The sequence below is a fragment of the Lagopus muta genome, chromosome 12, assembly GCF_023343835.1.
Source record: "Lagopus muta isolate bLagMut1 chromosome 12, bLagMut1 primary, whole genome shotgun sequence".
NCBI classification, from domain to species: Eukaryota; Metazoa; Chordata; class Aves; order Galliformes; family Phasianidae; genus Lagopus; species Lagopus muta.
The window spans coordinates 8,506,663-8,522,607 of record NC_064444.1 but is presented as its reverse complement, the minus strand read 5'-3'; the positions used below and the strand labels follow the sequence as shown (position 1 = coordinate 8,522,607).

Here is a 15,945-nt window from a genome sequence, read left to right as displayed (position 1 = left end):
GCTGAGCTCTCAACTCTTTGCCAAGCACTGCTGCTTACCTGCCTTTATAATGGCTCACCGGGGGATCGGGTCAGCCCCTTAAAGACGCAGAGCAGCCCGAGCAGCTCCGGCAGGATGGGAACAGCCAAGTTTTTCCCGCTCCTCCTTGTGCTAACACAGTGCAGGGAAAGGAAAGGGCAAAACCCGGGTCGCTGGACCAAGGGCTTAAGGAGGAACCAAGATCGTCCGGGGGGAACTAGAACGAATGTTTGGGAATTAAATCTGGGGAAAAGGAGCAGTTTTTACTCATTCTGCATAAGGAAGCAATAGCTTGCTCTGAGCATTGGGCATGGTAATGTGCAGATTGCAATGGGAACTGCCCATTTCTCCTGTGTTCTGCAGGGACGAACATCACCTGGCTTCTGCCTGTCTGTTCTTACTCTCTCCAGCTGCAAAAGAATGACAGATGTTGCCAGTTATTTGTAACTACAGCTTTGGAAGCTGTGCTTAGATGAGATGGAGAACATTCTCATCTCAAAAAAGTGATTTGTGCTACACTTAAGCAAGGCAGTACCAGACCAATTTAAGATAAACTGGCAATCTGTTTTGTTGTTGTTGTTGTTGTTTAACATAGAAACCCTTTAAAGGACAAGAATGTAAATAGTGTACTTCTATTAGGAAACACCCTGGCAGACTAGGGAAAGGAGATGAGCTGTGAATCAGTGATGTGCTGTAACCCACTAGTTGCCTGCATCTAGCTACAGAGCTACAAGGAGATGCACAGTCTGTATTTTAAAAGCTCTTGGAACAGTTTTGTAATAAGAAACATGGTTCCTTGGTAGCAATTTCATTAGATCTAAGGAGATACCATCTGTTAAGGCAGCATTTTATAAATACAATATTGATTTTCATAAAGACAGGAGCACACAGATAGGGATCCTTCTATTATGCAATGAAGAAAATGGGAAAAAAATCAATGAAAGCATTTTAAGCATTTTTTTTTTTCTATTCTTGTACTGCCTCGTAGCAATACATTTCCTTTTTCAGGAGCTTTCTGAGAGAGTCAGCTTTAAAACCTCTGAGATTTACGGGTTCGGGCTAAATCACTCAATAAGAGATGCTGTAAAGGTATCCACATGGCAGTTTTACAATGACTTACTCAGATCCACTCCTCCATTTACTTCTGTTTAACTTGTGTGATGTGCTGAGGTCCCTGAGCAGAGCAGGCAGGCAGCAGGTGCTGACCCTGCAGGTGTCTCTGTGCAGTACATGGCCTGCACTCGTCCTGCTGCCCTGGCACTGGGTTAAAAGCTCGGCTGCTTACGAGGACAAAGCAGCTGGGAGAAAACTATGATGCTTCTCATTCTTCTGGTGTGGCTCTGATTCAGCAACCAGATGTAGGCAGGGTCAGTCAGGCAAATAGCAAATAGATGTGGTGGGGAAATCAACCTGCCAGTGAAAAGAAACGCAAGAAGAATTTTGCACCTTAGTGAAGCAGAGGCCAGAGGAAAACTGTATTTTAGACAAGGAGCACTTCATTCAAGAGGAACTTGAAAACTGAGGCCCAAATTACGCTCTCAGGGCACAGTGCATCAAAGTGGCCTAACGTGTATGTGTGTTTGATACCACTCAACACTTCACCTTTTATGTCTTCACATTCAAAAGCACTAAAGATGTGTATTTCAAAGGGAAAACAATGAGAAAAGAGAAAACATGCTGACAACATGACAGGAAGTGGACTCTGCTAAGTGGGGTGTAAAGAGCTGACTTAGAAAAGGTGAAAAGAGGAGTGACAGTGCATGAAAGATAGAAACAGCCTGAATGAAATAATAGGTATAAAGATAGCCATATCTCTAGTATATATTTGTTTATATACGCAGTACTTAATGTGTTTCCCTCATCTTTTTTTCTTCTTTTTTTCTTAATGGAGGCAAAAATTAACTTTTCCTTAAGGCCAGGATGATACGCTGCATATACAGATACCAGATTATTCTTTAATCCCAATTCCTGTTGACACTGACTGCCTCTAATTGTGGATTTTCACTGCCCTGAGCATATCATTTGTCACTTTCAAAGTTGCAGTAGTAATCAAATTATGGTCTCAATAGTACTAGTTTGTACCAGTGATAATTACATCACTCTGATTAAATCCAACTTAAGGAACTGAGAAGCAGAGAGTGGTAGATGTTTAATGGGTAGATTTCTCCATTGAGAAGCTAAAAATGAGGTACCTGTGATTTCCACAGATTTCCTGCACATTCTGACTATACCTCAAAACTTTCTGCTCAGCAGTGAATGACAGGAAGGCAGAATTCCATCCACCATGGTGAAAAGTTTTAAGAGGTCTCAAAAGAATAATTCTGTCTTTCCTCAGCCTTCACAGTTAGCATTTTATTCCTCTTGAAAAGAGAAGCAATGATGGATGAGCAGTGCAGCAGCCTAGGACAAATACATGGGTTCTTCTTCTAAACCTGTCACTGCATTGTCATACCAAACTACTGACACTTTGCATTTCCTGTTCCCAAATACAGAATAGTTGTTTTTGTTTTTGTTTTCAAATAATTTGAGGTCCCATTATTGAAATTGCTATGTAAGTACTAACCATTACTGTCAAAAAGCTACAAGGAAATTAGGTTGCCAAATTGTAATTGAACACATAAAACTTTGAAGATTTGAGAAACTGATTTTTTAAGGTGAGCTGTCTCTATGACACAGATCTGGTGTCATTGGGAAACATTCACAGAAGGAGATTGTGTCACTCGGGGACAATGCTTTTAGTAGATATTACTGTGTCACTGTAGAGCGATGGAGCTCTGTTTCAGGAAACATAAAAGGAAGAAAAGTCACTGTGTTCCAAAGTGAATGGCTGAAGGGTACTCCAAGAGCATTTGCTTGCATAACTTGGCAATTCTCTTTGCTGAGCATCTTTAATGGTGGCAACACACATTTGAACAACCTGACATGTGCCTTCTTAATTTAGTAGATATGCGTCATTGCTTTTGAACAAAATATGACAGGAATACAATCAGTTTGGACACAGGCTGCTCACCCCAGAGCCTTTGGAATACAGTAGATAGGAGCAGATGAAGCGTTAAAACATTCATCACTCCAGAGCTTGCCTACACCTCAGGTTCTTGAGAGTATCTGGTTTATCCAGACAGCTCATCTCTCTTCTTATATTGCCATTACCAATGCTGCCAGTTTCCTAATGGGTGTCATACTGAGATGATACTGGGCAAGGTGGGGCAGAAAAGAGGAAGTGGTGCCTGGTTCTGGGGAGCCCCCAGCCTCCACACACCATTTTTGCTGTAACTTGTCTTTGGCTTTTAAAGCCATACGTATGTGGCTGCCTTATGCCAGAAACAGGGAACTAAGTGTGAAAGGGTAATTCTTATAATTTATGGCCTGACCAGTGGAGGCCATGTAATTATAGCAGTCAGCAGGTACAGAACGAGCCAATTTTTGGTTTAGGAAGACAGACTGTTCCCACTAAATATTCCAGCAGTTCCTCAAGTGTCAACAGGAGGAAGGATTTACTGTGAGAGCCAACACAGAGCCCGATAAGAAGGAATTTGGGGGGGGGGGGGGGGCACAGCGTATGGGAAAAGAAAAGAGGAAGCACCATGCTGTGTTAAAATGTCATCTGCAAAGCTTATAGCTCTGCGTTACAATTGCACTGCTGCATGCTGTATGCCAGGGGTAAACAGCAGACCAAGTGTAGTGCTGGGCAGTGTGATGGCCCGTGTGGGCTGACGGAGCCGGAGCCAGGCACGGCGCTAGGGCTGCTCGGAACTGACAGAAACGTTGGCAGGTGTGTCAGTCTTGTCCTTGTGCTGAGATTGATCTTATATGGAAAAGATTTTGTAAGAGAAGTACATAGAGGTACAAGCACAGCAGATTTGGGGTTTTACTGTCCGCCTATTGATAAGCAATGACTGCAGCAGTGCAAGCTGTCTTGACAACACGTCCCTGGGACTGTGTGACGGCGGGTACCCGAGGGACCAGACGCCACAAAAGCCTCACAGCCCCACCGCCTACATGGCGGTGAGAAAGCACAGTGGCGCGCTTAGGGCTCCTCAGGCCGCCCCGCCCCACGGTCCCGCTGCGCCTGCGCAGCGCCCGCTGGGAGGAGCGTGCGGCCATGGCGCAGCCGGGCAGAGCCAGCCTCAAGGAGCAGCGCTACGACCGGCAGCTGAGGTAGCGCGGCCGGGCCTTCGGGACTCCGCCGGGGCTGCCGTACCCGCAGCCGGCCCTCAGCCCGCTCGCGGAGGGCCGCTTGTTGCGGTGCCGGCTTCGCCTTTCGCTTCGGGCCGCGCTCATGTCTTCCGGCGGCGGCGGCCTCCCCGCAGCCATGGGCGGAGAGCGCCGCGGCGGGACCGGCCGGCTGCCGGGAGGGGCTCGGGTCGGCCCCGTGCCGCTGTGAGTCCCCGTGGCGGCCGTGAGGTTGCATACGTGCCCCAGGCAAGCCGTGGCGTTGGCTGCCCCTCCACCCCGCAGCTGCTTCGCGGCTGCTGTGCAACCCTGTGTCTGCCAGCATCTCAGGCTGTAGAAGTGTATTTTCTATAAAGGAACCTATGAAAAAAAAGCGTTCTGTTTTAATGTTTCTTTCCAACAGCAACTTTTGCTGAGGAGTGTTTTGACCCATACTCATGGCTTAAAAGTGTGTTACAGTAGAAAAACGGGTGTGTGTTTGTATGATGAAGGGAAAAGGATGGAGAAAATGAAATGCCACTGACTGATTTTGTTCTTTAAGAGATATTCAGGTTTGTCACAGTGAGTTTTCAAAGTGGAGGCTTATTTCAGTTGGTGCTGGTTGGCCCTTCTCCACGGCTGATGGGAAGCAGTACGCCAGCCTTCATTTGTGGTGGCTGATTTTTTTTTTTTTAATTTGTTTATTCATTTCTTTGCATTCACTTTACCAACAGAAATGAAACACTTGCAGGATGTTTATGTTTTTATTCCAATGTAGACTGTGGGGTGACCATGGACAAGAAGCTTTAGAGGCAGCCCATGTTTGTGTGATAAACGCAACGGCTACAGGAACTGAAATACTCAAGAATCTAGTGCTACCTGGTGAGTAAGTAGCAGCTGTGTGCGTGCTTAGTGATGTGGCTGGTAGGTTCATGTAATATCTAGTTAGTCATGCTTTTTTTTTTTTCCCACCAAGGTATTGGTTCATTTACAATTGTGGATGGGAATCGGGTCTCTGGAGAAGACGTTGGAAATAAGTAGGTTTGTTACTGTTTGTATGCAAATGAGGAACGTGTGGGATTTCATAAGTTTTTCCATCCTTGTGCTCTTTAAATTATATGAAATTATTTATGCTGTTAAGCCTGTGTGTTTTTCTCCAAGTCTTCTATGGCTTCCAGTGTTTGTGACAAATGCGTGATCAGCACTTTGATATTTACTGCTAAACTTTTTTCCTTTAGTTGCTGTTTTCATCCCTATTTTCTTCATACATTGGGTTTATAAAGGCAATGGTATGCTCACTACAGAAATGTTTGTAAATAACTTGTTAGCTGTTGCTGAGAAATGAATAAGATTGGCTTTCACCTCAGCGTGGTTGAGGTTATCTTCTGCAGTGCCATAGTAATTTTGTTGACAAAATGTATTTTCATTAGCTTGCTGTAGTGAAACCATGACTGATAATCCTTCGTTAGGTTTCATAGCTCCAAAGGTATGCAGCTGGGGGATAGGATAAGGAATCTGCAGAGCATTCCCACCAAAAATAATCTGTCTTTACTAATTGTGTCTCTTATAGTTCAGGCAGATAGCTACACATAGCTGACTTTCTAGGGGGTTGCTTGTGGGGTAAGGATATTCTGTTACATGAAGAAATAAGTACTAATGAGTCTTTAATGAGTCTAGTGAAAATGAATCTGCAGCATGATCCTGGCTTCTGGGGGGGCTTTGGCTTGTCTTATGTGAAAGTTTTCCTTAATAAGCTGATCATGAGGAAAATAAAACAAAGGCAGTGAGGGGAAAAGCAGACTTCAATGGGATCTTCGTTTGTGAGAGTCAACAACATATTTTGCAGTACAGAAGGGGGCTTTTAATATTATTTTTCTTTGAAATACAAATTCATGTGTTGTGTTTTTTTCTTGTCTCCTTTTCAGTTTCTTTCTTCAAAAAAGCCACATTGGTCAGGTAAGGATGTAACTTTTAACGTTTAAAAATGTCTCTAAGTTTATTGGAAGAACGAATGTATTGAGTAAGTACTCCTAACTCCAGATCTGAGTAATTCCCAAAACGTACATATTAGGTTAAAGAACTCTGTATGATAAAATTCCCTGTGCTTGTTTTTGAGTTCTTCATAAGTGAGAAGATAAACTCAGTTCTGGAAAGGTTGAATGAATAAATTAAGATCTGGTTGAGAATGTCTTTGGAAGTTTAAGGCGAAAGAGAATTGTGGTTGAAGGAGTAATGCTTAGAGCAGAGGGTGGGGGGGTTGAAACCAGTGGAACAGGAGAGTACAAAAAAGCTTTGAGTAACTCCAAAAATGCTCCAACAAACCTGGAAGTTCATAAATAGCTTTGCAGTTGTTTTGTTTTCGAAATATCACTGACACTGGTGCCAAACAAGTGTATACTGTTATGGCTAGTGTATTTTTTTTCTCCAGATAAACAAAGCTTGGAATATCTTAGTTTATGAAGAAATCTCTTTACCATGTAGCAAGTGTAGTACTTATGTACTACATAAATGGCATTTCTAACATCTAAACTTGTTTTCTTTGCTCCGGAACAGAGTCGTGCCCAGAGTGCTACTGAGCTTCTGCAAGAATTGAATAGTGATGTTTCTGGAAACTTTGTGGAAGAGGTTTGTTTTTCTTTTTCTTCCCAATTATTTGTGGATTTAATCTTTTCTTAGATGCTACAGCATTATGACTGTGAAATAATAACTAGCTGTTGCCTATACAGTGTGTAGTTTAAGTAGGTTCATGATAAAGAGTTACGAAGAAGGTCTTACACTTCTGAAATTAGATCTGTGTATTTGAGCATTATTTTGTAATTTCATCACCACTTTGTAGTGCTTGCTTCATGGCTTATATTAAAAGTTGAAAATACTTTGTTACCAGAAATTTTTATCATGTTTTGTGACAGTTTTTTTTTCTGCTGCTTAGAGTCCAGAAAACCTTCTAGACAATGATCCTTCCTTCTTTAATCGATTTAACTTAGTGGTTGCAACACAACTATCAGAAAGGTAAAGAATCATCTAAAGTTGTTAATACTCAGCCCTCCCACCCCTCTTGCTTACCAGAAAGCGGTAGAAGTTATGCATGTCTGTAGGAGAGGTCTTTTCCACTATTCATTGACCTTTCTTTGCTTAATTAATCTTCAGAGCATTTGTGACAATGGAGTTAAAAATAAATAAGACAATGGATAAGCATATTATCAGGCTATGATAAATTCCTGCGTGAAATCCCCTTCTGTAAGGGAATGAATTACGTGTGTTAGAATCATGATGGTGGAATTCTCATAGAAGGCTTTTGACGTATGTAGCTTGTGCAAGAGTTGACTTCATAGTTAACTGTTGTTCTCTGGTGTATCTGAAAAACAAATTGTCTTTTTCCTTACAGTACAGTGCTACGCTTAGCTGAACTCCTCTGGAATTTTAACATTCCTTTGCTCATCTGTAGGACTTATGGACTGGTTGGTTATATGAGAGTCATCATCAAAGAACATCCAGGTTAGAGAATTGGGGTTTTTTTGAGATTGTTTTTCATATGTAAGGTCAAAAACTTGTGAGATATTCAGCATTTCTTTAAGTTTCACATGGTTTGCAATTCCTTACCAATACACTATGGAAAAATTCATCGGAACTATGAACTGCAATAGATAGGTTTCAATTACATTAAAATTAATGTACACAAAAAACTTTGAGAATCAAGCAGCTAACCAGCAGGTGATGCACTGCGTTTGATGTATAGGTTTGTGTTGAAGGTCGGGCATAAAACAATGAAATACATCGTGTAACTTCTTTTACAGTTGTTGAATCTCATCCTGACAATGCATTAGAAGATCTGAGGCTGGACAAGCCTTTTCCAGAACTGACAGAGCACATTCAGTCTTATGACTTGGATCAGATGGACAAAAAGGTTGGTTTGTGGTTTGCAGTGTGTTCCATAAGACATGCTGTCACAGAGGGGGATTCTGTGAGAATATCTCTTGGCAGATTTTTTTTTTGGTGGTGAGACTTACTTAAATAGAGGTGACAGTAAATCAGTCACAAGGCACTGCTTTTGTCGTGTGGCCCGAATGTTACTGCCTGTATTTAAATCTCTAGCAAGGAGCAGATCTTAGGAAATACAGAGCATTCATGGGCAGTTTGTTAGAAGACAGATTATGACTTCCTTTCTGCTGCAGAGCTTTGCAGTGTGGCTGTTTGTGCATGTAGAAGTTCCACTTCAGAAAAGTTTCACTTAGCTCAGCCACACTTTCTTAAGACAAAGAAAGAATAGTTTGTGTTACAGTGTTTAGGAAATGTTATTCCAGAATGAAAATGTGAAACATGGCATATTTAAAGTTAAAGTAGTGGATATTAAAGTTTACATTTTAAGTAAGTTTGTGATTTGTGTCTTCTAAGCTTGACGGTAGTTTCTATGCTTTTCAATTACAGGACCACAGCCACACTCCATGGATTGTGATTGTTGCCAAGTATCTAACAAAATGGTTCAACGAGGTATAATGCAAAACTGGACAAGTTATTAGCCTATTTCTATAGCTTTTATGTATTTCCACTTCTACAGAGTTGTCTGTTCTAAACTATCTTATTGTTTTGGTAGTATGTAGCAAGATGGAATAATAAAAATATTACTAATTAAAATACAAATAAGTGTATGTGAACTTGGTCAGACTCGTGGAATTTAGCAGTCTGTATGCAATGAAGATATTAGTAAGTATCTTTAATACAAATGTCTTGCTTTTAAATTTAGAAAAGTGATCAGTTGCCTAAAAGTTACAAAGAGAAAGAAGCCTTCAGACAGCTGATCCGGCAAGGTAATACATATCCTAGGAGTTGATTTTCTGTACTGTAGAAATGTGCAAGTTCTCTCAAGGTTAATTTATGGAAGTCTGCTGGTCTGTACAGTGTGATCTTTGTGCAACCTGTTTGCTTCAAACAGATGAATCTTAAGATACCTTGATTTGCTTACAAATACAGTTTAACAGTGTTTTTTACTGTTTAAGATAAGAGTAAACACTTTTTTTTATTTGGGTGGGAGGAGAGGCACTGAGAAAATCCTGCTGAAAATGTTGATATTAACATTGCAAATGTGAAGAAGAAAGTGGCTTTTAACATTGATTTTGCTGCTGACTGAAAGCACTTTGTTGGTTGGCTGTCCAAATTGTTGGTAAGCATTGCAGTCCTAAATTACTGGTCAAGAGAGATTATGGAGCTACTGAATATTCTGCAGTCTGTGAACAGGCTTCATTTACACAGGTGTTCCAGTCGAACATCTTTTGCAGATGATAAAATTAATGAGGTGTTTTTGACATCTAGAAATACATTGTCTTAAATGTTGAGAAATGGTGTTTCCTCACTTAAACATGACCTACGTGTAAGTTGTTGCTAAGAATGGTTCTGTCACTTTCATCTGTAGTGTCTGATTGATTAAATTAGTATTTTACTGGACTCTTATTAATTGAAATTGTTGTCTGGATTCATAAGTATTTACCTTTAAAAAAACAAACAACAGAAAAATAAGACAAGATCAGAGGGAGAGTTTAATGTCTTATTTAATTTCTTTTTAAGCAGCATCTACCTTAATTTTGTGATTATTAACTTAATTATTTTTCTCACAGAAATAATTGTTGTTCTTATGGTAAATAACTTCTGTTTAACATCAGCACATGTATATGTTGTTAGTTCTGTCAGTATGTTTTGATGGATAATTTCATTTTCTGCTACTGAGGTTTTTATGCCTCAGATACATACAATACCAATCTGCTCTGTTGGTGAGACAGAAATGATGTTATTTGGGATGTTGTGATGTGTGGTTTTTTTCTTCAATAAGGTATCTTAAAGAATGAAAGTGGGACTCCAGAAGATGAGGAAAACTTTGAAGAAGCTATAAAAAATGTGAACGCAGCGTTAAATACTACAAAGGTGAAATAAATGTACACTAAATTTGAAGTAGTATGAAATGCCTTACTTTTTCAGAACATTCACTTTAGCACAGAGGTTCCATGTGCAACATGGATATGTAGGTAAAAGAGGATGAGTACAATTGTAAAATAGAAATGATGTACAGTAGAATAGACCTGGACTAAGTGACTGTAACTTATGCAAACTCTTAACTTGCTTGTTCTTGGAGGGAAGCTGCCCTCCTGATGACTTGAAGGAATAAGACAACAACCAGAGCTCATTGTTGTGTTCCACTCAAACTTCTACAGCTGTAATCTGCAAAGGAGAATCCAAAAGGCAGACTGCTGATTATACAGAATTAGCAGTCGCTGGTGGGGATGATCTTTGATTTGAGTGTGATGTTAGGATTCAGAAAGTGTTCCTTGAAGTTTGTGCTGTATCAAAGCTGCTGGCTACAGTATTTTTTCCAAAAAGAAGTGGAGGTTTGCAAAGGATTTCTGACTAAACAAATTCTGAGCTCATTGGAGTTGGATCACCTATGTGATGAATATTGAGGTGATTCAAGAGGGTAAATCAAGTAAATACAAATTCAAATGTTTTTTACAGATTCCAAAGTGTATTGAAGAGATTTTCAATGATGATTGCTGCATAAATCTCACAGAACAGGTAATGAGTAATTAAAGGTTTGGTACATAAATGCAGAAAAAACACTATAAATAATGCTTAAAATGTAGGTAACTTTCTTGTGCATTTGTAGTCCCCTTCCTTCTGGATTCTGGTTCGAGCTGTAAAGGAATTTGTGGCAAATGAGGGGCAAGGATGCTTACCTGTCAGGGGCACAATTCCTGATATGATAGCAGACTCCAGTAAATTTATCAAATTACAAAATGTGTAAGTATCCTTTGTTTTGTGGTTGTATCATTTTAATAACACGTCATGTTTATTTCATCTCTATTTCATTAGTTCAGATCTGTATTTAAGAAACAAACAAAAAACAGTGCGTCAAAGGTGAGAAGGGGATGAGAAAGCCTGCAGACCTGGTCTGTCTACTCCTATCTGCAGCTGCTCTTCTAAAATTTAATAGTATTACAAACAATTGGAATAAGAATGCTTTTTGCACTGATAGGTTTCTAGATTGGTTATGCATGTAGTGTGTACATCAACAGCTCAGCTCTGACAAGCAGTTGTACAGAGAGGTAATAAGTACATGCGTGGCCTTTAGGTAGCTCACTTGTATTTGTGGTGCCTTGTCTTTGTAATATAAACCAAAAAGAAATGGTCTTCACTGTAAGGTCTAAGATCATAGTTTTGTGCTGTTATTATTGAGACTATTTTATTATTGACAGGTACCGTGAAAAAGCAAAGAGGGATATTGCTGCTGTGGGTAGCCATGCTGCTAAATTGTTACAGTCCCTAGGAAAGGTAACTACAAATATATGGCATTTCTAACAGGACATAAATATTTTTCTTTTGTTCTGTACAGCTCTAAGCCAAAAGAGACAGATAAGAGCTTAATTATATAATTCTTTGAAAGTGCCCAAGTGATTTCTAATGATGTTTATTATCTGTGGTTTGTTTTATCTATCACTTTTGGCCTAGTCTTATAAAATAAAACCAAAATACACAGTTGCCTGCATTATTCACTGATCAAAGAACTTGTTTTACAAAAGCAAATAGTTATTTCACAACTAGTGTGTTAATGTCTCTGAAAACACGGCGTGTTTGGCCACTGTGTGTACTGTGAGAAGTATATTCTCTGTTCTAGGCGCCCGAATCAATTTCGGAGAGAGAACTGAAATTACTTTGTGAGTATGCTTGGATTCCATTGCAGTGATTATGAAAATAATGAAATATTCAGAAATGCTTGGATGATCATGGAGTTGCTAAATGTTACCTCAATATTTGAGCTTTCCAAGTGTTTGCTGAGCATTTGCATCCCTCATCTTCAGTGGAGGTAATATGTTTGCATGTTTCAGTAGTGAGTCTACAAGGACTGGCTTTAAAACAGATGCAGTACTTCTCAGGTCCAAATGTCAGGCAGCAGGTTGCCTCTGCTTCCTGTGATTGAATACCTCATTGCTCATGTGCAGTACAAATGTTAGAGCGTGAGCTCTGTAAACTTCTTGTAGTCTGTAAAGATAAAACAGGGATGTAGGGAGGTGTACTGCTCATGGCAATTCAGGTCATCTGTGTTGAGTATGCATGTGTGACCACACAGCAGCCTGAATCATCTTGCAACTGGAAATTTTTCCTGTAAGCATGCCACCAAGAGCATGCTGCACTGATTGATCTTTTGCTATGCTTTTTGAGTTCTGGGTAGTAACTGCACATTGGGTTGGTTTGTTGCAGTAATGCTGGAGGAGAATCTTCTTACTGCTTATTCTCAATTCAGATTCTAACAGTACAGCTATATGTTAGATAGTGGAAAATAGAGAACCCATGTTTGTTTTCAGCATGGAAGAGGGCAACGTGAACCCGATGGCTGTGGTGGGTAAATTACTATAAAGGAGATGCACACACTGTGGGCTGTTACATTAACACAACAGTTATGTTTAGAATCCAGAACCAAATAAGCAAAAAATAGGTCTTAAGTGCTTGTAAATCATAGATGTAAATGTTCTCTAATACTTAGTAGTTTGAGCTACCAGAAGAAACAGAAGTGTCAATACAGTGATTAGTTTTACTCCTTGATTTTAACAAGTCAGAGATATGCATTCATAGATTCAGTAATTGTTGACACATTCAATAAGCAATGCTCTTCTTTTTGCACCTTCTGCTTAGGCAGCAACTCGGCTTTTCTTCGTGTAGTGAGATGTAGATCTCTGTCGGAAGAATATGGTTTAAACACTTTTAATAAGGATGAAATTAGTAAGTACTCCTTCTTGACACATACTTTAATTGCTTTTTCAACGTGAATGGTTTGGTGATCAAAGTGAATTATGTGTTACACATACTATTTCTTTATGCAGATTTATAATTTGCCATCCACTGGCATTGTTTTGTCAACTCCAGAATGTTGATTTAATTCTGATTTTTGAAAAGTTCAAAGATGACCTTACAGATCACTGTAGGTTTATTCTTTATTTCAAGTTTTATTTATGATAGCACGTAAATAAAACACTGTTTCTTTAAAATTCTCTTTTCTGTGTATCAATTATTTCTGACTGAGCTGGAATGGTGCTTTTGCCTGACCGAAGATTTAGCAATAATTATCTCAGCCTTTCACAGTTTAGGTTTTCAATATGTAGATATAAATGAAATAGAAATGTAGTTACTTTATAACAATTCATTATATATTTTTGGAACCTGCATAAATTTAAAAAAAACTGGAAATTTTTTGCATTAAAACTTGTTTAGATGAAGGCCTTGCAAGTCCTCTAAGGCTTCTGGACAAAAATTTACATACACGTATAAACTAAATGCATATGTAAGCTTTGCAGTATTCCTCATTTTGGTAAAAGCTCCTTGAATTAGATGATAGTATCTAATGCAATTTAAGAAGCAGTTATTGCTTACGTTACTAAACTGTGTGTTAAAGACCTGTGTGTTCTATAATTAGACATTATTATTTGTGAAACATGCATTGCAGAGCCTGAAACTACAGCTTATGAGTATCCCAACTGACACAGCAGCTGGCAGTTAAAACATGAATATCTTCATTGAACAGAGTTTATTTCAAATATGTACAGCATGACTTTGTCACATGAAATCTATCAGCTGACCCATTTATATTCCCAGTGACAAGATTTTCAAGATTTCTGCTTACAACAGAAAATGTATCTAAGGGAAATACTTGATTTCGGGTAATTAAGACCCTGCCTTTTGCCTCATAATACCAGCTAACCACTTCTCTTGCTGTTTTCAGTTTCTAACATGGATAACCCGGACAGTGAAGTAGTGTTGTACTTGATGCTACGGGCTGTTGATAGATTTTATAAGCAGCATGGTAGATATCCAGGTATGTTTATACAAGCGATGTTAGTGCTTTTATAAATGTAAAAGTCCAGTAGTTAATACAATAATAGTTAAAAACTCCATGTAAGACACTTGTTGTTTTTGTGTTAACACAACTTTAATAATGCACAAATTATGTTTTTTTGGGGGGGGAAATTTAAGGGATTTATCTAAATTGATACAACTGAAGTGGTTTATGAATTAATTTAGCTTCACAGCAATTTGTTATTATGAAGAGGAGCACCAATAGAATGATTAAATGCTAGTCTACTATTCCTAATATTAGTTGGCTTCTTTTCTTTTTCTGAAAAATCTCTAGTTAAGCTGTGTTTTAACCCCAATAATTTTGAATATAGTATTATAGTTCTATGACAGAATGGTGAATTTATTTTCCAGGTGTCTACAACTATCAGGTAGAAGATGATATTGGAAAACTGAAGTCATGTCTTACTAGTTTCTTACAAGAGCACGGTTTGTCTGTAGTGGTGAAAGATGACTATGTTCATGAGTTGTAAGTATAATACCATAAGAGCCACCTTGTAAAACTGACCTGAAAATACTAACTGTTACTTTGCTGTCCAGTTGTCGCTACGGAGCTGCTGAACCACATGCTATTGCTGCCTTCATGGGAGGTAAGAATGCTGTTGTGTTTCTACGGCCCCCTAAATAACAAAGCAAACTGCAGCTGTACCTCCCTCCTTTCCTTTGGAATCTGTTTAAGCCATGGGCTTGTCAGAGCTAATACTGCTATCATGGACTGTAGACAAAGTCCTTTGTTCTTTAGTTGTGACTCCTACTGGCAATGACTTAGAGTCAGTAAAAGAAACCAAGTAAACTAAAAACAATCCAGATGGATTGATTACAGTTTATTAATAAGAAGGTTTTTTTTTTTTTAATTGACTGGAAAAGGCTTTTTTTAAGGGATTACTTAAAATAATTTTAAAATCTGATATTCATAGTAATACCAAATTAATTATGCAATTTTAGAGGAAAATGTGTACAGAGTTAGTTCTGTGTTAAGTACTGGTTAAATATAAATAACCGTTACCATTCACCTTAATACCTGCAGATTGAATTATCTAAACAAAATGTTTTGACTCGTACATCGCTTCTGGTTGATCTTCTGATTGATGTGATGCAGTACCAGAAGTGGTTACTTTAAATGCAGTGTAGATTCGGAACTTCTGATGAAGCAGAAGTGGGTGTGTGGTGCTTTATGGAAGTATGTAAAGATACTTATTTTCTGAAGAAATCACAAAATTCGTTCTTCTTACAGTGGAGCATAAAGTTGATAGTGAAGTGACCCTTTATTTTTACACTGTAACTGTTGAATTGACATATTTGAGTGGAACTCTAAAAATAGGAGTTTCCAATGTCAGTCCTTCGGCGATCGCAACTTGTGTGTGTTTATGCCTGTACATGGCTGCTGTGTAGATCCGTGCCTGGAGACACGTGTGTACAGCAAAGCTGAGGCTGTCAGAGCTCTCAGAGCTGGGGTCAGTGTGCAGGGTGCAAATCTTGTCTTTGTGGGGCTTCAAGTGACCTTGTAACTATGTGACCTTTTGCTGTTTTTTTTTTTTTTTTTTTTTTTTTTTTTTTTTAATAGGAGCTGCTGCTCAGGAGATCATTAAGGTCATCACGGGGCAGTTTGTGATTTTTAACAACACCTATATTTACAGCGGGATGTCACAGACGTCAGCCACTTTCCAGCTGTAGGGTGACCATATCCGTTCGTTGCCGCCGAGCGGTGCTGCAGCGCTCCGTACACAGCGCTTGTGCGCCACGGGGCGGGCCGTCGGGCAGAACCCGCACACTGAACTCCTTGGCTGTCATGTTTTGTTGTGTGGTTTTTTTTGTTTTTCTCTGAGGACGAATAAAATGATCCCAAATCCTGACTGGAGCCGCAATGCAGGCCGGGCGCCGGCTGGG

The 15,945-nt window shown here is 39.3% G+C and overlaps 1 protein-coding gene across 1 annotated transcript; it reads left to right on the top strand.

Moving 5' to 3' along the window:
• Positions 1-4,041: 4,041 nt before the first annotated feature.
• NAE1 (NEDD8 activating enzyme E1 subunit 1) lies at positions 4,042-15,911 on the top strand. Its single transcript, XM_048958339.1, has 20 exons — positions 4,042-4,176; positions 4,949-5,052; positions 5,147-5,207; positions 6,096-6,126; positions 6,724-6,795; positions 7,100-7,179; positions 7,556-7,665; positions 7,965-8,074; positions 8,596-8,658; positions 8,912-8,975; positions 9,992-10,083; positions 10,669-10,728; positions 10,820-10,953; positions 11,409-11,484; positions 11,828-11,867; positions 12,844-12,930; positions 13,928-14,020; positions 14,413-14,527; positions 14,599-14,648; positions 15,623-15,911. Exons 1-20 carry the CDS (start codon positions 4,121-4,123, stop codon positions 15,730-15,732), a joined length of 1,608 nt encoding a protein of 535 aa, XP_048814296.1. The 5' UTR covers positions 4,042-4,120; the 3' UTR covers positions 15,733-15,911.
• The last annotated feature ends 34 nt before the right edge of the window (positions 15,912-15,945 follow it).